This window comes from Lissotriton helveticus, chromosome 5_1, assembly GCF_964261635.1.
Source record: "Lissotriton helveticus chromosome 5_1, aLisHel1.1, whole genome shotgun sequence".
In the NCBI taxonomy this organism is placed as follows: Eukaryota; Metazoa; Chordata; class Amphibia; order Caudata; family Salamandridae; genus Lissotriton; species Lissotriton helveticus.
The window spans coordinates 1,568,799,074-1,568,821,679 of NC_136065.1; the positions used below are offsets into that span (position 1 = coordinate 1,568,799,074).

At 46.8% G+C, this 22,606-nt stretch overlaps 1 protein-coding gene across 1 annotated transcript in view; it reads left to right on the forward strand.

Moving 5' to 3' along the window:
* Nucleotides 1-22,606, forward strand: part of LOC144755588 (chitotriosidase-1-like) — an 82,079-nt gene that overhangs the window by 39,140 nt on the left and 20,333 nt on the right. The window contains exons 3-5 of the mRNA XM_078644696.1: nt 541-745; nt 17,761-17,817; nt 22,304-22,469. Coding sequence (XP_078500822.1) covers nt 541-745; nt 17,761-17,817; nt 22,304-22,469 — 428 coding nt within the window. The remainder of the gene's footprint in view (nt 1-540; nt 746-17,760; nt 17,818-22,303; nt 22,470-22,606) is intronic.

Consider the following 22,606-nt stretch of genomic DNA (forward strand, 5'->3'; position numbering starts at 1 on the left):
TCAATCTGCAGGGCCAATGGGAGAGATGTGTGTGTGAGTGTGGGGGGGCTACCCAACAGGGCAGGCTCAGCACTTGCAGTCCCAATGGCTTAAGGGCGTGCAAGTTGTAGCCATTGATCTGCTACACAGCACGCGCCCCCACACCACTCAATTCCGGACACTCCATCAAAGACTGCTGAATACGAACAATTGACAAACGAATGAATATTAATACGCTAATGAAATTGAATATGAATATGCTAATAATATCCGACAAATGCTTCCCTCCTACGTGTGGTGAGTACTGAGAGTAGTGGTATGCGGGAGGGGCGCAGTGGGAATGTTGGCCCGACTGCAAGGGTTATAGCCATTGCTCTTGGCTCTGTCTGTCACAAATCTACATTGAAACACCTCTCTCACGGTCAGTCAGGCGCTCCCAGTAAACCCCCTTGTTGTTCCCACACTGTGTAGCTGCACCCAGGCGCCTACTGAAGTTGCTTCAAGGCTCTACCCGTTTCAAGCCTCCCCTTTGTCACTGACCACTTTAACCCGCTCTCACAGGCTCTGCTGCCAAACTGGTGTGCTACTTCAGCAACTGGGCCCAGTACCGCCAAGATGGGGCGAAGTTTCTGCCTGCGAATATCGACCCGTCGCTGTGCACGCATCTGATGTACGCATTCGCCGGGATGACGACGGGGAACCAGATCAGCACCGTGGAGTGGAACGACGATACGCTCTACCAGGAATTCAACGGGCTGAAAAGCAAGTAAGTTATGGTGGGTGGCAGGGGGCATTGGGGGTCACGAAGGGGCAAGTCGTAGATCGAGGGGACAGTAAAGTTATATGCAGTGACCCATTTAACCTTCACTCAGTCTAAAGTATTGGGCCTCGTGCTGGGTTGGCATATCTCATCAGGCAAGAATCCTTGTCACGTCTTAATAAATATTTCTCACTTCAAGAAGCCCTCCTATCTCATTCTATCTCTCTCTCTCTCTTTCGACATTTGCTATAGCTCCTTTCTCCAGTGCCGTCATGCAGCACTTCGTTTTCCTTCCAGGTTTCCTCACTTTCTGTGCCTTCTCACTCATTCCCAGGATGATATTCTTATTATGGGTGAGACTAAACGTGTACATGATGACAGAGTTCGTTCAGTTTTCAAGAAATTAAGAGAGAGAGGGTTTACTGCTGAACTCTCAAAGTTCAAATTTGGTGTTAATTCCTCAGACTATTTTGGGCATACAATTTCTGCTAATGGTATTAAGCCAAAGATGAATTTGATGAATGCAATTAGAAATGCTAACTCTCCTTCCAACAAGGACGAATTGAAGTCCTTTCTCTCTCTCTCTCTCTCTCTCTCTCTCTCCCCCTCTCTCTCTCTCTTCTGCTCTCTGTAAGCACATCTCCCTCTCACTGCAAACCCCCATACAGCATCTTCCTTCCAAGTTGCCACTCTCTGTGGCCAGGAATCATGTCCCCTCTTTAACTAACTCGGTGGTCCACATAGCAGCAATCTTACATAGGTTTTCCTCTGTAGCCCAGGCAACACATCCCTTCTCTCGTTTCCGTCACCCTCAGTCATTCCATCTCATCTGTCCTTTCTCTCTGCCATTGAAGCAGCACATCAACCCTACCATTCATTGGCTTGGCTTGATATGCCTAGCACTCAACTCTGTTATACTCTTCACTTTGTCAAGCATCTTTTGCTGTCTCTCGCTTTACCTGGAAGGCTCGTCTGGTAGATAGTGAATCCGAGCTGTTGGTAAATGATGTCCTATTTAGAACCTAGCTCTCTTAAATATTGTTTGGGAATTTCTTTGGTGCAGGTTTGCCTAAGGGGTCAATCCCCATGAGAACTTATCCCCTATCTTGGCTTGAACTATCTCTGCCTGGGTGGTGATTGAGCTCTGGCCCAGCTGGCATTCCTATGAATAATATGCTCTACCTGACCATGACTTTTAACCAGGAGGTGGTCTGGTTTGGTCTCCATGACTGACCGCGGATTGGCTGGCAGGACGCCTAAGATACCAGATGCCTAGGGATGTGAGCATCACTGTGAAGTGTTGTCTATAAGGGAAGCAGAGACTTGACTGGCTCTTCTTAAATGTATTCTGACATAAAGTGTAACACACCTGCATCTCACTCTGCTTGCGTATCACCTCCAAACTGCCTGGACTGGAATCCTCCAGCACCATCCAGCCAGCATCCTACATCCGCATCCTAGGCCTCTCACCATTGAATACCAACACATGACACACCTCCCTTCTTATAATACACAAACAAATTAACAATAACAAAGCTACATTGAAAAACAAGTAAGTGCAGAACTAACACAAAACAAATAAAAACAATATATATATATATATATATATATATGTATGTATGTATGTATGTATGTATGTATATATATATATATATATAACTATTATATATATATATATATATATATATATATATATATATATATATATATATATATATATATATATATATACATATATATATATATATATATACGTTCCAAAAGTTCAAAACCAAAGGACAGGTCCACAATCTCCTGGACGCCACAGTAGCAAAGAACACGAGACCCAAAATCAGGTGAGCTTCTTATTTTATTAGTACCTTCGTCAGCATAACGTTTCGGCCTGCACAGAGGCCTTGGTCATATATATGATGGAGATATCCTTTCGAAAAAAGATCAGTGGCCACACGGGGAGTTCAGAGCAGGGCACAGCTTTATTTCACAGGTCCTAGCGGTGGCGGATGCATTTCGACATTAGACACTGTATGGGCGTTGGTTGGGTTGGTGGCGTGGGGGAGTGGGAAAAATCATTGGATCGGTGCAGGCTCCTGGTGAGTAGGGCAGCTCAAGGATCTGATGAAATTACGGTGTCCTCCCTTGGTCCCCATGTATACTGCAGCTTCCAGTCGCTTTGGGTTTGCAAGAGAGTGGGAGCAGTCAAATGCGAGACTAGTCGCCCCCTCGAGATAAAATATCTCAGTCCACTCACGTTTCATCCCATTGCTTCTGGCGGACTCCGAGATTACTGATTCCTCAGTCTTTGAAAATGCTGCAAGCAGCAGGGTGCCTGTAATATACCGGGTCTCTTCGTGCTGCAGGGCCTACTGTGCTGTGCTTCAGGCAAGCGCAGAATATATGACGGAGATATCCTTTCGAAAAAAGATCAGTGGCCACACGGGGAGTTCAGAGCAGGGCACAGCTTTATTTCACAGGTCCCAGCGGCGGCGGATGCATTTCGGCATTAGAGCCTTCCTCAGCGCCCATCGCTGTACAGAGTACTTCACTCTTACACTCCTCCTGTGTCAAATACCTTCCCGCACCACAGTCTCCTCCCCCAACTGCTGTCGGCACACCAATGGAAGTTCGTGTGAGGTGTGTTGAACTTCAAGTCCCAGCAGGCACTGTATCGGCGTTGGTTGGGTTGGTGGCGTGGGGGAGTGGGAAAAATCATCGGATCGGTGCAGGCTCCAGGTGAGTAGGGCAGCTCAAGGATCTGATGAAATTACGGCGTCCGCCCTTGGTCCCCATGTATACTGCAGCTACCAGTCGCTTTGGGTTGGCAAGAGAGTGGGGGCAGTCAAATGCGATACTAGTCGCCCCCTCGAGATAAAATATCTCAGTCCACTAAAATTTCATCCCATTGCTTCTGGCGGACTCCGGGATTACTGATTCCTCAGTCTTTGGAAATGCTGCGAGCAGCAGGGTGCCTGTAATATCCCTGGTCTCTTCGTGCTGCAGGGCCTACTGTGCTGTACTTCAGGCAAGCGCACAATATATGATGGAGATATCCTTTCGAAAAAAGATCAGTGGCCACACGGGGAGTTCAGAGCAGGGCACAGCTTTATTTCACAGGTCCCAGCGGCGGCGGATGCATTTCGGCATTAGAGCCTTCCACAGCGCCCATCGCTGTAAAGAGTACCTCCCTCTTACGCTCCTCCTGTGTCAAATACCTTCCCGCACCACAGTCTTCTCCCCCAACTGCTGTCGGCACACCAATGGAAGTTCGTGTGAGGTGTGTTGAACTTCAAGTCCCAGCAGGCACTGTATGGGCGTCGGTTGGGTTGGTGACGTGGGGGAGTGGGAAAAATCATCGGATCGGCGCAGGCTCCAGGTGAGTAGGGCAGCTCAAGGATCTGATGAAATTACGGCGTCCGCCCTTGCTCCCCATGTATACTGCAGCTTCCAGTCGCTTTGGGTTGGCAAGAGAGTGGGGGCAGTCAAATGCGAGACTAGTCGCCCCCTCGAGATAAAATATCTCAGTCCACTCACGTTTCATCCCATTGCTTCTGGCGGTCTCCGGGATTACTGATTCCTCAGTCTTTGAAAATGGCGTGAGCAGCAGGGTGCCTGTAATATCCCGGGTCTCTTCGTGCTGCAGGGCCTACTGTGCTGTGCTTCAGGTAAGCGCAGAATATATGACAGAGATATCCTTTCGAAAAAAGATCAGTGGCCACACGGGGAGTTCAGAGCAGGGCACAGCTTTATTTCACAGGTCCCAGCGGCGGCGGATGCATTTCGCATTAGAGCATTCCTCAGCGCCCATCGCTGTAAAGAGTACCTCCCTCTTACGCTCCTCCTGTGTCAAATACCTTCCCGCACCACAGTCTCCTCCCCCAACTGCTGTCGGCACACCAATGGAAGTTCGTGTGAGGTGTGTTGAACTTCAAGTCCCAGCCGGCACTGTATCGGCGTTGGTTGGGTTGGTGGCGTGGGGGAGTGGGAGTGGGAAAAATCATCAGATTGGTGCAGGCTCCAGGTGAGTAGGGCAGCTCAATGATCTGATGAAAGTACGGCGTCCGCCCTTGGTCCCCATGTATACTGCAGCTTCCAGTCGCTTTGGGTTGGCAAGAGAGTGGGGGCAGTCAAATGCGAGACTAGTCGCCCCCTCGAGATAAAATATCTCAGTCCACTCACGTTTCATCCCATTGCTTCTGGCGGACTCCGGGATTACCGATTCCTCAGTCGTTGAAAATTCTGCGAGCAACAGGGTGCCTGTAATATCCAGGGTCTCTTCGTGCTGCAGGGCCTACTGTGCTGTGCTTCAGGCAAGCGCAGAACATATGAAGGAGATATCCTTTCGAAAAAAGATCAGTGGCCACACGGGGAGTTCAGAGCAGGGCTCAGCTTTATTTCACAGGTCTCAGCGGCGGCGGATGCATTTCGGCATCAGAGCCTTCCTCAGCGCCCATTGCTGTAAAGAGTACCTCCCTCTTACGCTCCTCCTGTGTCAAATACCTTCCCGCGCGACAGTCTCCTCCCCCAACTGCTGTTGGCACACCAATGGAAGTTCATGTGAGGTGTGTTGAACTTCAAGTCCCAGCAGGCACTGTATCGGCGTTGGTTGGGTTGGTGGTGTGGGGGAGTGGGAAAAATCATCGGATCGGTGCAGGCTCCAGGTGAGTAGGGCAGCTCAAGGATCTGATGAAATTACGGCGTCCGCCCTTGGTCCCCATGTATACTGCAGCTACCAGTCGCTTTGGGTTGGCAAGAGAGTGGGGGCAGTCAAATGCGAGACTAGTCGCCCCCTCGAGATAAAATATCTCAGTCCACTCACGTTTCATCCCATTGCTTCTGGCGGACTCCGGGATTACTGGTTCCTCAGTCTTTGAAAATGCTGCGAGCAGCAGGGTGCCTGTAATATCCCTGGTCTCTTCGTGCTGCAGGGCCTACTGTGCTGTGCTTCAGGCAAGCGCACAATATATGATGGAGATATCCTTTTGAAAAAAGATCAGTGGCCACACGGGGAGTTCAGAGCAGGACACAGCTTTATTTCACAGGTCCCAGCGGCGGCGGATGCATTTCGGCATTAGAGCCTTCCTCATCGCCCATCGCTGTAAAGAGTACCTCCCTCTTACGCTCCTCCTGTGTCAAATACCTTCCCGCACCACAGTCTCCTCCCCCAACTGCTGTCGGCACACCAATGGAAGTTCGTGTGAGGTGTGTTGAACTTCAAGTCCCAGCAGGCACTGTATGGGCGTTGGTTGGGTTGGTGACGTGGGGGAGTGGGAAAAATCATCGGATCGGTGCAGGCTCCAGGTGAGTAGGGCAGCTCAAGGATCTGATGAAATTACGGCGTCCGCCCTTGGTCCCCATGTATACTGCAGCTTCCAGTCGCTTTGGGTTGGCAAGAGAGTGGGGGCAGTCAAATGCGAGACTAGTCGCCCCCTCGAGATAAAATATCTCAGTCCACTCACGTTTCATCCCATTGCTTCTGGCGGACTCCGGGATTACTGATTCCTCAGTCTTTGAAAATGCTGCGAGCAGCAGGGTGCCTGTAATATCCCTGGTCTCTTCGTGCTGCAGGGCCTACTGTGCTGTGCTTCAGGCAAGCGCACAATATATGATGGAGATATCCTTTCGAAAAAAGATCAGTGGCCACACGGGGAGTTCAGAGCAGGGCACAGCTTTATTTCACAGGTCCCAGCGGCGGCGGATGCATTTCGGCATTAGAGCCTTCCTCATCGCCCATCGCTGTAAAGAGTACCTCCCTCTTACGCTCCTCCTGTGTCAAATACCTTCCCGCACCACAGTCTCCTCCCCCAACTGCTGTCGGCACACCAATGGAAGTTCGTTTGAGGTGTGTTGAACTTCAAGTCCCAGCAGGCACTGTATGGGCGTTGGTTGGGTTGGTGACGTGGGGGAGTGGGAAAAATCATCGGATCGGTGCAGGCTCCAGGTGAGTAGGGCAGCTCAAGGATCTGATGAAATTACGGCGTCCGCCCTTGGTCCCCATGTATACTGCAGCTTCCAGTCGCTTTGGGTTGGCAAGAGAGTGGGGGCAGTCAAATGCGAGACTAGTCGCCCCCTCGAGATAAAATATCTCAGTCCACTCACGTTTCATCCCATTGCTTCTGGCGGACTCCGGGATTACTGATTCCTCGGTCTTTGAAAATGGCGTGAGCAGCAGGGTGCCTGTAATATCCCGGGTCTCTTCGTGCTGCAGGGCCTACTGTGCTGTGCTTCAGGTAAGCGCAGAATATATGACAGAGATATCCTTTCGAAAAAAGATCAGTGGCCACACGGGGAGTTCAGAGCAGGGCACAGCTTTATTTCACAGGTCCCAGCGGCGGCGGATGCATTTCGCATTAGAGCCTTCCTCAGCGCCCATCGCTGTAAAGAGTACCTCCCTCTTACGCTCCTCCTGTGTCAAATACCTTCCCGCACCACAGTCTCCTCCCCCAACTGCTGTCGGCACACCAATGGAAGTTCGTGTGAGGTGTGTTGAACTTCAAGTCCCAGCCGGCACTGTATCGGCATTGGTTGGGTTGGTGGCGTGGGGGAGTGGGAGTAGGAAAAATCATCAGATCGGTGCAGGCTCCAGGTGAGTAGGGCAGCTCAATGATCTGATGAAATTACGGCATCCACCCTTGGTCCCCATGTATACTGCAGCTTCCAGTCGCTTTGGGTTGGCAAGAGAGTGGGGGCAGTCAAATGCGAGACTAGTCGCCCCCTCGAGATAAAATATCTCAGTCCACTCACATTTCATCCCATTGCTTCTGGCGGACTCCGGGATTACTGATTCCTCAGTCGTTGAAAATTCTGCGAGCAACAGGGTGCCTGTAATATCCCGGGTCTCTTCGTGCTGCAGGGCCTACTGTGCTGTGCTTCAGGCAAGCGCAGAACATATGACGGAGATATCCTTTTGAAAAAAGATCAGTGGCCACACGGGGAGTTCAGAGCAGGGCTCAGCTTTATTTCACAGGTCTCAGTGGCGGCGGATGCATTTCGGCATCAGAGCCTTCCTCAGCGCCCATTGCTGTAAAGAGTACCTCCCTCTTACGCTCCTCCTGTGTCAAATACCTTTCTGCGCAACAGTCTCCTCCCCAACTGCTGTCGGCACACCAATGGAAGTTTGTGTGAGGTGTGTTGAACTTCAAGTCCCAGCAGGCACTGTATCGGCGTTGGTTGGGTTGGTGGTGTGGGGGAGTGGGAAAAATCATCGGATCGGTGCAGGCTCCAGGTGAGTAGGGCAGCTCAAGGATCTGATGAAATTACGGCGTCCGCCCTTGGTCCCCATGTATACTGCAGCTACCAGTCGCTTTGGGTTGGCAAGAGAGTGGGGGCAGTCAAATGCGAGACTAGTCGCCCCCTCGAGATAAAATATCTCAGTCCACTCACGTTTCATCCCATTGCTTCTGGCGGACTCCGGGATTACTGATTCCTCAGTCTTTGAAAATGCTGCGAGCAGCAGGGTGCCTGTAATATCCCTGGTAATTTCGTGCTGCAGGGCCTACTGTGCTGTGCTTCAGGCAAGCGCACAATATATGATGGAGATATCCTTTCGAAAAAAGATCAGTGGCCACACGGGGAGTTCAGAGCAGGGCACAGCTTTATTTCACAGGTCCCAGCGGCGGCGGATGCATTTCGGCATTAGAGCCTTCCTCATCGCCCATCGCTGTAAAGAGTACCTCCCTCTTACGCTCCTCCTGTGTCAAATACCTTCCCGCACCACAGTCTCCTCCCCCAACTGCTGTCGGCACACCAATGGAAGTTCGTGTGAGGTGTGTTGAACTTCAAGTCCCAGCAGGCACTGTATGGGCGTTGGTTGGGATAGTGACGTGGGGGAGTGGGAAAAATCATCGGATCGGTGCAGGCTCCAGGTGAGTAGGGCAGCTCAAGGATCTGATGAAATTACGGCGTCCGCCCTTGGTCCCCATGTATACTGCAGCTTCCAGTCGCTTTGGGTTGGCAAGAGAGTGGGGGCAGTCAAATGCGAGACTAGTCGCCCCCTCGAGATAAAATATCTCAGTCCACTCACGTTTCATCCCATTGCTTCTGGCGGACTCCGGGATTACTGATTCCTCAGTCATTGAAAATGGCGCGAGCAACAGGGTGCCTGTAATATCCCGGGTCTCTTCGTGCGGCAGGGCCTACTGTGCTGTGCTTCAGGTAAGCGCAGAATATATGACAGAGATATCCTTTCGAAAAAAGATCAGTGGCCACACGGGGAGTTCAGAGCAGGGCACAGCTTTATTTCACAGGTTCCAGCGGCGGCGGATGCATTTCGCATTAGAGCCTTCCTCAGCGCCCATCGCTGTAAAGAGTACCTCCCTCTTACGCTCCTCCTGTGTCAAATACCTTCCCGCACCACAGTCTCCTCCCCCAACTGCTGTCGGCACACCAATGGAAGTTCGTGTGAGGTGTGTTGAACTTCAAGTCCCAGCAGGCACTGTATCGGCGTTGGTTGGGTTGGTGGCGTGGGGGAGTGGGAGTGGGAAAAATCATCAGATCGGTGCAGGCTCCAGGTGAGTAGGGCAGCTCAATGATCTGATGAAATTACGGCGTCCGCCCTTGGTCCCCATGTATACTGAGCTTCCAGTCGCTTTGGGTTGGCAAGAGAGTGGGGGCAGTCAAATGCGAGACTAGTTGCCCCCTCGAGATAAAATATCTCAGCCCACTCACGTTTCATCGCATTGCATCTGGCGGACTCCGGGATTACTGATTCCTCAGTCGTTGAAAATTCTGCGAGCAACAGGGTGCCTGTAATATCCCGGGTCTCTTCGTGCTGCAGGGCCTACTGTGCTGTGCTTCAGGCAAGCGCAGAACATATGACGGAGATATCCTTTCGAAAAAAGATCAGTGGCCACACGGGGAGTTCAGAGCAGGGCTCAGCTTTATTTCACAGGTCTCAGTGGCGGCGGATGCATTTCGGCATCAGAGCCTTCCTCAGCGCCCATTGCTGTAAAGAGTACCTCCCTCTTACGCTCCTCCTGTGTCAAATACCTTTCTGCGCAACAGTCTCCTCCCCAACTGCTGTCGGCACACCAATGGAAGTTTGTGTGAGGTGTGTTGAACTTCAAGTCCCAGCAGGCACTGTATCGGCGTTGGTTGGGTTGGTGGCGTGGGGGAGTGGGAAAAATCATCGGATCGGTGCAGGCTCCAGGTGAGTAGGGCAGCTCAAGGATCTGATGAAATTACGGCATCTGCCCTTGGTCCCCATGTATACTGCAGCTTCCAGTCGCTTATATATATATATTTTGCTATAAAAAAATAAAACAGTCAATGCAGTGCACATGTGAGCTAGAAACAGTAACATCAAGACATCACACATAGTACCCACTACAGACCAACAGCAGTAAAGTGCCGATATAAAGGACTATCCTAATATATAATCCTCCAAGTACTCTGGCTTAACAACTTCCTTCCTTGATTTGTCAGCGGGGAACCTAACACAATAACTGCCCACTTCTTTGAGACTCACCAGAGCTGCTAGATGCTTCTGTTTCAGCTCATGCAGTGGACTGAATTGCCTCCCTAAATGTACCAAGAGATGCAACATAATTCCAACAACCAGCACCTCATGTCCTGTTCGGCACACCTTCACCCCTTGATTTGGTAGCATTTCTGTTTTTTTCACATCTTCCCATCCTCAACCTTAACTGAATGTGTTGAGCCTTCACTACTGTGGTTCTTGGAAAATACTTTGACCTGTCCTTCTTAACACCTTACGGTTTCTTAACTGTTACTGAATCCTCATCCTGAAAGCCCCCTCCCTTGACATTCTTAAAATTGTCCTAGCTAATCCTTCTCTTTATATGTTGCTCTTCCACCTTGGCCTTTACATCCTCCAGTTTCAGCCAACCTCGACTCACTGACACTGTTCTTGCAACCACCTACTGAGGAGACAACCTATCGAAAGAACCTCTCCTTTGCAGCAACCCAGAAGGAGGTAATCCCGTTAGAGTGCGAAGTATTATAATAACTCCAAATTCTTTTTGCGACTGTCGCTTCCATGTTCAATACACAGGAAAGTGCCAACTGTATAGTATCATTTAACATGTGGTTGACTCTCTCTACCATTCCATTACCCTAGGGACTATACAAAGCTGTAGTCAGAAGTTTGATTCTTTGGCCCTCCAAAACATTTTGCATTTGACTGGACTTAAACTGCACCCTATTATCTGTGACCAGCGCTCAGGGGACTCGTTCACAGTGGAATTGTTTTTTTGTATTTTTTAAATAGATGACGCAGCTTGTTTTTGGTTCTCTTAAAAAATGTTATGCAACCCACTTAGAGTGGTAATTCACCACAACCAGAGCAAATCTCAAGTTTTCACCCGATACATTCATAGGACCAATAAAGTCCATTCCCAACTTCTCCCAGGATTAATTATTGTGTGTACACAACAACTTGTCTACCGTAGAGCAATCCAAACTCCTGCTAAACAAAACCTCCACATACGCCTCCATACCTGGCCACTAACAGTAAAGCATTAACCTCTTCCTTTTTCCTGTATGAACCTGAAAAGTCAACCCAACACGTTTGGTTCTCAGTTGTCCTGGAGGAATGAGCTATTTTCCCCACAAGACCCAATCCCATCCACACTCAACTCATCTCTAACTTTGCTAAAATCCTTCATTTCACTTGGGACTGAGCCTTTTCTTAGCCACTCATCCTTATCAATACTCAACTCCCACTCTTGTAGAGTAATACTCCTTACAATGACTGTCACACCATCCACCAAACCCACCACCAATTCTTCCTCTGAGTCAGAATGTTCTACCCTGTTGAAATCTGTCGAGCACCTTGATAAGAAATATGCCCTGCAATCTTTCTCTCCAGGTATGTGCTTAACTTTAAAATTGTATTTGTACATTTTAGACAGTAATCTGACCAACGTGGAACTTACATTCCCCAACCCTTTGTCATTTAGCAGAGACTCCAATGGCTTGTGATCAGTAACCAGTAGAAGTAAGCGGCAAAGTGTTGAGCAGCCCAAACACATTGTCATGCCTTCTTTTTTTATTGTGGGTAATCCTTCACCACCGATGAAAATCTCCTAGAGGCAAAAGCAATTGTGTTCTTCTTCCCCTCCACCATCTGGCTTAACACCACCCCCAGAACCAAACCACCAGCAACAACAGTGAATACTGAGTGAACATTGTCGCTATACAACTGAAGAGCAGGAACCAAAATAATCATATCTTTCAATAGCTTAAACGCAGCAGATTGCTCTTGTTCCCTCTCAAATTTTGACCCAATCTCAATAATTTTCTTAGAGGTTCTGTTTGCAAGGCAAAATTCTGCACAAATCTCAAATAACACTCACACAATCCCAAGGAAGACCTCAATTGATCTTTATCACAGATGATAGGCTATCCCTGATGGCTTTTAAGAGATTTAGTTCTGGAGAAATCCCTGCTGCTGACAAATTATGTCCTGAGAACTGTACATTGTCAACCATGAAGTTACATTTATCTGGTTTCACATTAAGACCATAACTGTATAGCACTCCTAACACTTTAGGTGAGATTGAACAGTGTCTGTAAAAACCAAAATGTCATCCTGATAAGCTAATATGCTGTCCAGACTACCCCAAAAATTGGTACATCAATGTCTGGAATATTGATGAGACTGGGGTGAGTTGAAGGGCATACGCAGGAACCTGAAGGCCCCAAATGGAGTATTACAAGTTTGAGTGAACAAGAATCTTGAGACAGCTCCACCTGGTGATATGCTGCTCTTAGGTCTAGTGTAGAGAAGATCCTGGCTCCAACCAATTAAGCCAACATCTCCTGTATCTTAGGAAGGGGGAAACATTTAAAGACCTGAAGTCTACGCAAAGTCATTACTTTGCTGATCTTTTCATATCCACTACAATTGGAAAGAGCCACTGGGAAGAATCTATCGGCCATATGACTGTCTGCACAAGGTTTCTTCAAGTGCTCTTCCAACCTTCCCCTTATATTTAAGAGTCTGCGCCTCACTTTGTGCACTTCAGGCACAGCACCAGGCTTTGAAATAATACAATGTTCGAATTCTAATTTCTCATCAAACAATGCCTTGTGCTTATTTAATACTTCACTTAGGGACAACGTGTTTCTGTTTGACTCACCATACAGACTGGACATTCCAAGGAAATAGGGCACTTAGTTCCTGGTCTAAGCACCATCCTATATAAACCCTGATATAACCACCCTAATATATGATAGCCCTTCTTGGCCACATATACTTTAGTATGTTTTTCTCTGTCTTTGAATCTGATATTTTCCCTAAAGTACCCCACCCTTTCACTTTCTCTAGCACCAAATCCAACTGTATGAATGTCTAGGGTGTTCAAGGTCACCTGTATCTACTCCTATTCAAATAATTTATCAAATATGATGGTGATCGGTGATCCCGAGTCCATCATCACCACCAGTGGTACTTACCCAATGAGCACTTCACACTTGGGATCCCCTTTCTTCTCATGACCTTCAACTGTATTTGCTATCTGCACCCACAAAACTGGAACTGGACTGGTGCTATCCTGACCACTTAAGGGGAGGGAATCAGTATGTTCCCACAGTAAATACTCCCTTCTGAGAGTTCCTGCACACTCTTGCAAAGTGCCTGTTTTTTTCACTTTCAGTGCATGTTGTCCCCAAAGCTGGACAGTTCTTAAAATTTGCTACATGACTTTTATAACCACATCTAAAACATGTATTTAAATTGGCATTAGAAATCCTATCCGCTCTTTTCATATCAGTGTTAACCGAGAATCTAGAGGCAGGCCATATCACCCCCATCACTTCAAAAGTATCTTGTTTGTCTCTTTCTAATTCTCTAGAGGCCAATACAGATCTTTCAATTCCCCTTGCAGTCTCAAACTTTTCTTCCATAGACAGATTCCTATAGCATAGAATTGCTTCTTGTATGCGAGTATCAAAACAATTGACCACCAACTGGTCTCTCAAATACTTGTCCAATGGGCCTTCAAACTCACACGTTGATGCTAACACTCTCAATTCTGCTAAGAAAATGAGTCTAATGACTCTTGTTGATGTTGCTTGCATGTAAAAAATGTAAGTCTCTCTACAATTAGCCTCAAATCATCTTTAAAATGGTTTTCCAGTCTTTTTACAGTTTCTGGGTAAACATCCTATTCTGTAGAGGAGGGTGGTCTCAGTTTAGGCTTACGATGAAAATTTCTTTGACCTTCTGACCATAAACAGTTGTATAGAATGGCTTTCAAAAGTTTTGAAACTTTGATTCCATTTAAGTCTGGATGTTCCTGGTTCAGGCAGAAAGACTCTTGGTAAATGTGCAGTTTACATATTGAATTTTTAATGTACTAGAAGCACGAGATGTACTCAAGCAAGCTGTAAAATCTGTCTCTTTGCCATGTGCAGCGTCCAATAATGATACTGTGTAAAGTACAAGGAGCACACAGTCTCCTCGAGCAAGCTATAAAAGTTGTTCCTTTGCAGCATTCAATCAGAGGAGTTCAGCACCATTCCTCCAATCCCAACCTGTAGAATAATGCAGAGAGACAAGTAATGACCACAGAGTGAATACAACCAATGACGATCCAGCTTTTTTTGACCAAAGCTAAAAAGCTATCTTCTGCCGCAGAAAACGAGTCCAGATAGACTACCCACAATGCACCACAAAACTGAGTGGAATGAGAGTAATCAGTAGGTGGGCAGATGAGGAGAATACATTTCCGCTACACTTCAAAACCGAGATTTAAAGCAGGAAGTGACAAAAATATGCCTGGCGGTTGCTTGCGTTTACAGTTCATCCCTTGACTTCCTGGTTTCACTATGCGCACCTACAATGATGCGCGATGAACCTCTCTGATGATAGGCAAAAAATTGTCACGTGCCCCTCTAGCACTGTCCACTCTGACTTGGAAAATGCTGGCAGCGGCAGGGGCGTAACACAGGCCCATGCAGCCCCATGCGCGGGGGGCATCTAGCTCCAAGGGGCCCCCTCGGCACTGCACTGTGGCCAGACAGCTCCTGATTGAGCCCGGAGGGGGCCCCTCTTAATACCGTGGAGGGAGGCCCCCTCACTTTTCGTTACACCAGTGGGCAGCGGGACATGTCCTGAATGCGTACAGTCACAGTGCTGCTGTGCCTTGTCCCGCCTAAACTGCACAGGACCCAGGGTGCATGCTGAATGTGAGCCATCACAATACTTGCGTGCCTGATTCAGCCATGACTGCACTGGACCCTGTACTCCCATGGACCTCGTGACATGCAACCACCTGAATAGCTGTTGCAGCACATGAGGCTTGCCCCAAAGGAAACATTCTTTCCTCCAGTGCTGTGTAGGCTATTTACCCCAAAATGATTCTATGTAACACTGCTGTCGCTCGTAGAAGTAATTGAAGATGCCTTCTTAGGTTTGGCCGCTGGATTGTGAGGGGTCTATTAATATGGCGGGCGGATCAAACCGCCCAAACGGCGGTTGCAATCCGCCCGCCATAACACACCACCTGCATGCCATTTACCCCCGACATATTATGATAGCGGGGGTACCGCGGCAGACGGGAAGACCGTCCGCCGCTTTTCAGGCAGTCGACTAGTCGACCTGGCGGAAAAGGGGTATAATATGGTGGCCGTGTCTGAAAGACACCTTCATCTATCTATACTACTATTATAAAGAGAGAACTTGCACCTTTTGGCCAGGTAAACTCGGGAACAACAGCGCCAATCTACACACCCGATACATCTATGAAAATGTCAGGGTGTGTAGATGGACATAGGCTATATAAATTTTTTTTTAAAAGTAAATAAAAAAATTAAGTTAGTAAACAAAGTAGTCCCCTAAAAGTAGCGCCGGCCGGGTCCTAGCGCTGGCCGTGACGCGACGTGCGTGATGACCGCGACGCGACGACGTGCGTGATGATGACGTGTTGGAGCGGCGGACATGGAGCTGCGGTTAAGTGAGGAGCGCGGGCGCGTCATGGTGAAGAGGAGCGGAGCGGCAGCTCAGGTAAAGTAAACCTTGAAATCAGGGTGGGAGGGAGTCGGCGGGAGGGAGTCGGAGCGGGAGGGAGTCGGGGCGGGAGGGAGTCGGGGCGGGAGGGAGACGGGGCGGGAGGGGAGCGTAGCTCTGGTCTGGACCCAGAGATTCAATATGTCAGAGAGAGGGCAGCAATACCAGAGTAAAGTGATGGCTCCAAAGTACAGATTCACAGTAATTAATCGGTACTTTGAGCAAGTGGGTCCGCAACACATCTTTTATCAGAACACCAAGTCACTATTCAGCTGTTCTTAAGAACAAACCTAACATCAACTACGTCCTCATCTTTGCCCAAAACACGTATAACTTTAAAAAAAGAAAGGATTGTAGACCATGCTGGCTAGATAACTTCAAGGATCGCTTTCATTATTATTTTCAGTAAGTGTTGAAGGGGCAGGCGGGAGGAGTGGGGGCGGGAGGGATTCAGGACGGGAGGGGGTCGGGGCGGGAGCGTGTGTACTGCCCCCAGCCCCTTTCTGCCCCAGGCAACGCTGGGGCGGGCTGCTAGTATTATAATACAGGCAGCGATGTGCCTTTACATGGCGGCGTTGCTGCCATGGAAAGGCATGCAGTGTCTGCATGTGGGGGCCTGTTGCAGGCCCCCAGGGTGTTGGGGGGGCACATGGGCACTATGGTACCCCCCTGCATTTGTATGCACAACGTGGCAGGCACCGGGCAGTGCCTGTCACTTTGTGCATGCAAATGCACAACATGCCTGTTTAACATTGTGGCGGGTGCTGAATACAGCACTACCACAATGTTAAATATACATCCTGATAGGCACAGCGGGACCGCCACACCTCTTGAGGTCGGTCCCGTTGACCGTTACGGTGGTAATAGACCCCTAAGTGTCTTCATTGCCAATGGGTGGGTTCCAAGGGCCCGATTCACAGAACTAACTTAAGACAAAATCCTAAACTTACTACCATTTTGGTATTCACCGAAGGCACTTACTCATTTTGGTATTCACAGAAGGCACTTACTCATTGATGAGTAAGTGCCTTCTGTGAATACCAAAATGAGTAACTCACTCATTTTGAGTAACTTACTCATTTAGGTATTCATAGAAAGCACTTACTCATTTTGGTATTCACAGAAGGCATTTAGTCATTGATGATGAGTAAGTGACTTCTGTGAATACCAAAATGAGTAAGTGCCTTCTGTGAATACCAAAATGAGTAAGTGCCTTCTGTGAATACCAAAATGGTAGTAAGTTTAGGATTTTGTCTTAAGTTAGTTCTGTGAATCGGGCCCCAAGTAGCTGGCTAGGTGCGGTGTGCTGTAGGTATCCTCATCACCAATTTCTCCTGTGTCGAAGAGGTGCTTCTTAAATGTATTCTTACATGAAATACAATACTCTGTGGCTTACACTCTTCCTGCTCATTGACTCCCAACTGGATGGACTGGAATCCTCCACCACCAAGACAGCCTTCTACACTGACATTCTATGCCCCTCACCATTCCATAACAACACATTGGGATGCTCTAGGTTATCGAATTTCTAGGATTGTTTCTGTGCATTGCTAATGCTAGAAACGAGCCCTACCAGATTATTGTAGTAACCTCACTCCAAACTATGAAGAAAGAAGAGAGAACATCAGTAGGCTGCTGTCCATCTGTATGCTAGTATATTTTTAGGTGTTAACTTCTAAAGGTCTTGGTTTGAGCTGTGACGTGTGCAGAGAAAACTAATAACCTCACTTCCAGAATCTAGACCCACTCCACAAAGCGATGCTGACCATGTCCTGTCCTAAAAGCACAGGAAGTGAACAGGAGCTGCCAGAACCCTGATTATAAAATGAGAATACACCTCTGACTACCTACTGAACTGCCCATCTGATCAGAGATTAAACTGATCAGGGATTGGATGGAGTGGGTGAATGAGTTAGTGCTTGCTACAAGCACCCCTTGGTTAGTCCCAGGCACTGGGTTCTCCCGTTAAGACAGCAGTCACACTGTATGTTCTAGCATATTTGTAGCTTTGCTTCAATTAACTTTGTCCTGAAGGTTAATTGATTGTGCTTTTCAGGAATCCTGGCCTGAAGACCATGCTGAGTATCGGTGGATGGAACTTTGGGAGTGAAAGGTGAGACCAAATTACACTCTGCTGTTTTGTATCTCTAACTTGAAGATGCAATCATATTTCCTGTATAAATGGCTACAATCTCTGTATTGCATACTGAGAATAGTGCAAATCACTGAGAAGTACTATTACTATGTGATCTATATGACATTCAGAAAACGAAGAGAGTAGGTTAAACATGCCAGGTTTCTGCCAAATGTCATGCTAGGGTTAAGAAAGTAAAAATATTTATAAATACTTTTACTCCACTTTTACTCCTATACTTGGATCTAGATTAAACTGGATAGACCTGCACTTGGTGTAATACACTCACTGCCTGCCACATTTTATGCAGAGTAATCAAGCAGCACTAAAATTCGAAATAAATGAAAATGGTATTGTCCTCCTTGATCTTTGCCCCTCTTGGTGGATTGGCACAAACTTGACATATCAGAGGAAGAACATTATTTACAAGCTTCCACCAACTGTTGTGCTTATTTGTCACATGGCGTCAATGTTATTAGCATCCCCCACACCGATCTAGGCTGCATAAACCTAAAAATACCAAGAAGACATGAGATGCGTTAAGTCTCCGCAGATCCATCAATCGGTGCCAAAGTTATTAGCATGACAAAAATATTTTTGACCCCTTCACTCCCACACATTTTGGAGTAACTTACTAAGTGCCACAATTCATGCAGATTTATTAAACAATGCAAACAAAGTTATAAGCCTATAATAAAAAATTGACCCAGCATTGAACTTGGCTCCCTACGATGGAGTGAAACAAAGCTACCAGTAGAAAGCTAATGTTTTCAAATGTTTGCCAAATTGTGTGCAGGTTGATCACTTAGTGGCACACTTATTGGCAAATGAACACTTGTTTACCACTGCCTTTTAACCCCCCACCCATTGATGGGGTCAAAGTTGTAGTAAAATAAAAGAAATGCCTTTTCAATGGAAAATGCATCTTGAGCATGGCTACAGAGTGGTGACGAGAGAGTATATATGTGTGTGTGTGTGTGGCGGGGGTGTATATATATATATATATATATATATATATATATATATATATATATATATATATATATATATATATATATATATATATATATATATATATATATATATATATATATATATATACTGAACAAGACACTAAACAAGGTCAGAATGATCCTGAGGGAGACTCTCTTGGTAGATAAACCTAGCAAGAAGGAGGATATCAACAAGGAAGGGAAATTTCGGATGATTACGCCTTATTCTTCTGAGGCTAACTATCTGAAAAAAATGCTTAGAAAAAACTGGCGTATTCTCCTGACTGATAATATATATATATATATCATGGTGAAGGTTGCAATGGTTAGTGTATAAAAATACATATTTTGGATTGCCAATAGCGTTTAGGGAGATTTTTTTGACATAGCTCTAAAAGCAAGAAGGGCTCAAAAACATTTCATGAAGTGCGTTCAGAAGCGTGCCACTTTTCCAAAGTCTGTGTGTAATGGGTTCTTGGGGCACAGGGTGTGGGTGTGGGTGCAGGCTATGTCCAAAGGCCACACCCAGTGCCCAGGATCCAATGTGCATGACACTGCACTGTAATTTCTTACTTTGGCCAGGGGGCAAAGTATAGCATTACCAAAAACTAAAACTTACACTGACACAACTTTGCTAAAAGATATTATGGTTGTTCACTCAAAGCAGAATATAACATCTGCTGTGAAAAAGATTGAAATTCCCCTAAAACAATGTAATGACTTGTACGGTTAACATCCAAAAACCCTAAAATACAAACATTTACCAGCTTGGGTGAGATGCACAATTATTAGAACCCCAATTAATTTCTGTTGACCATAAAAATGATGTCACCGATTTCATGCCAAATTACATTATGGCTGGCATCACTGGTAAAATCAAATATTACCTTACCATTGCTATATTAATTACATTGCGGAAGTCACTATGGCAGCTGGAACCCGAAGTGAAGCTCCTGACAGAAGTCCTGGTCCTGCTACACTCAGAATCTACTCAGCACAGCCAAAGGGCAAGTACACTGTAGTGTGGGGAAGAGGTGCTGAGCATTGGCCTGGAGATTTTGGCCTGCCTCAAGAGAGGATGGGGATGCCTAACATGAGACCACTTGAAATGGCCGAGGGGCCTGTCCGGCAGCTGTGCGGTTTGAAGGCAGATGCTGCATTCATAGCGTAATGGCCCTGCCACTGACCTCTAGAAATTAGGATGCTGAGGACTGCGGCCATGCTCTGCACCGAAAGCCCACTGTCACTAAGGGTGTGGCATCTTTTTACTCCGCAGTCAGGGCGTGTGTGAGGGCAGTCACTAAGGGCTAACAGCCTGATTCATCATTCTCCCGTTTTGCGAGGCCCTAATAGCGATTCATAAGGAATCGCTATTAAGGACTTGCAAAACGGGATTCATGTAGGAATTGCAAAAAATATTGCGATTCCTACATGTTCCTTATTTGCGATTAGCAAATTGCTAATCGCAAATAAGGAATAACTCCCCATGCATTCCTATGGGCCTACAGGCCCATAGGAATGCATGGGGAGTTATTCCTTATTTGCGATTAGCAATTAGCTAATGGCAAATAAGGATGCGATTTCAAGGGTGCAGGGGTGTCCAAAGGACACCCTGTAGCACCCCTGAAATGTAATCTACATTGGTGTTGCGCACACACATGTCCAAAGGACATGTGGGCGTGTAACATGCAACTTAGAAAAATGCATTTAAATGCATTTTTCTAATTTTTTGCTATTTACCACGAGGTCTGACCTCTCGGTAAATAGCGGCCCAAAATTGCAATTTTGCAATTTTAAAATGATTCATGAATAGCATTTAAGGAATCTCAAATAGGGATTCCTTAAATGCAATTCTTCGCAAATGTGCGAATTCTTTAATAGCAAATTTTGCATTTGGGATGATGAATTCCAAATGCAAAAATTGCACTCGCAAAAGGCAAGATTCTGAGAATCTTGCTGCCCTTTGCAAGTGCAATTTAGCTTCATGAATCAGGCTGATAATCTTTACACCAGTGGGTTCTCGGGTGTGGGAGAACTGAGCACGTCTTTTTGGATGTCTTCTTTGGCAATCTGTGAAAGGTCATTTCAATAAACACACAGGAAACTAAAACTCTCTATGTACTGTAAAGAATGCATATTTCCAGCGAGAGAAATCCATTTGGGATGTATGAGTGTTAATGCATTGAACTGCAAGACTGAAGAGAGACTGAAGGGCTACTTAAAATAAGACTTTCTATAGATCGAACTGACAGCCTGATTCATCAAGCTGATTTGCGCTCGCAAAGGGACAGATTCTGAGAATCTGGCCCTTTGCGAGTGCGATTTTTGCATTTGGGATTCATCATCCCAAATGCAAAAATCTCTATTACCGAAATCGCATATTTGCGAGGAATTGGATTTGAGGAATCTCTAATAGAGATTCCTTAAATGCAATTCATCAACCAAATAGAAATAGCGAAATTGCAATATTTGGTCTCAATTTACCACCAGGTCTGACTTGGTGGTAAATTGCGTAAATAGTGTAAAAAGCACTTTAGTGCATTTTTTTCTTTTGCATGTTACACACACACATGTCCTTTGGACATGTGTGTGCGCAACACCTGTTCAAATGTGCATTTTAGGGGTGCTACAGGGTGTCCTTTGGACACCCCTGGCACCCTTAAAATCGCTATCTGATTTGCGAGTAGCAAATTGCTACTCGCAAATAAGGGATACTCCCCATTCATTCCTATGGGCCTTTTGGCCCATAGGAATGAATGGGGAGGTATTCCTTTTTTTGCGAGTAGCAAATTGCTACTCGCAAATAGAGAACATGTAGGAATCGCTATTTATTTAGCAATTCCTACATGAATACCGTTTTGCGAGTCCTCAATAGCGAATCGCTATGATTCGCTATTAGGGGCTCGCAAAACGGCCCCTTGATGAATCAGGCTGTGAATCATTTACGGTTACTTTTGGCCTGCATGGTGAAAGGATGACCTTGCTTTTTAACAATAGAATGAGGTCCTGTTGAGATGCAGAAACAACACTGGGGCTTATGGAATGTAGAGAACTGGGGAGGGCTCCTGACATGTCGGTGTCACTGCACAGACTGACAGGGCTGGGACAAACTCAGTCACATGGTCGACTCAAGCAGGACAGGTGACTCAGTCTGCCGCAGCCTTACCGGCCTTCCAGAGACACCAGCCATCCGGGAAATGTCCTAATTCGCCAACATTCCACCTTTTATTTTATTTTAATTTTATTTAATGCGATTTTATATAGCACGAACTTTACCCGAAGGTGTCAGAGCGCTTTACATAAGAACCACTTGCAAAACATAAGGACTAAAGATTACATGCGTTACATAAAAGATACAAACAGAAAAAACTGCAAATGTACAAGATGTAAAGTCACACAAACAAGAAGCCCAGCATGTCAGGCGTAAACCATGCCCCGGCATTTACCTGTCCCACGCTTTCCTTTTCACCCAGGTTTACCAGCATGGTTTCGTCACCTGCCACCCGCCGCACCTTCATCAGCTCCGCGGTGGCCTTCCTGCGCCAGCATGGCTTCGATGGCCTGGATGTCGACTGGGAGTTCCCGGGGTCACGGGGAAGCCCTCCCGAAGACAAGACGCGATTCTCGACCTTGTTGGAGGTATTTACGTTTCTTTTGTGGTATCTTCTGCTTGCTCTGCTCGGCTGCCTAAGTTAAGGACTTTACAGTGTCTCCCCCTCTCTGCTGTATTTATACCCTTGTAGTCTTTACATAACGACCACAACTTTACTGTTCCT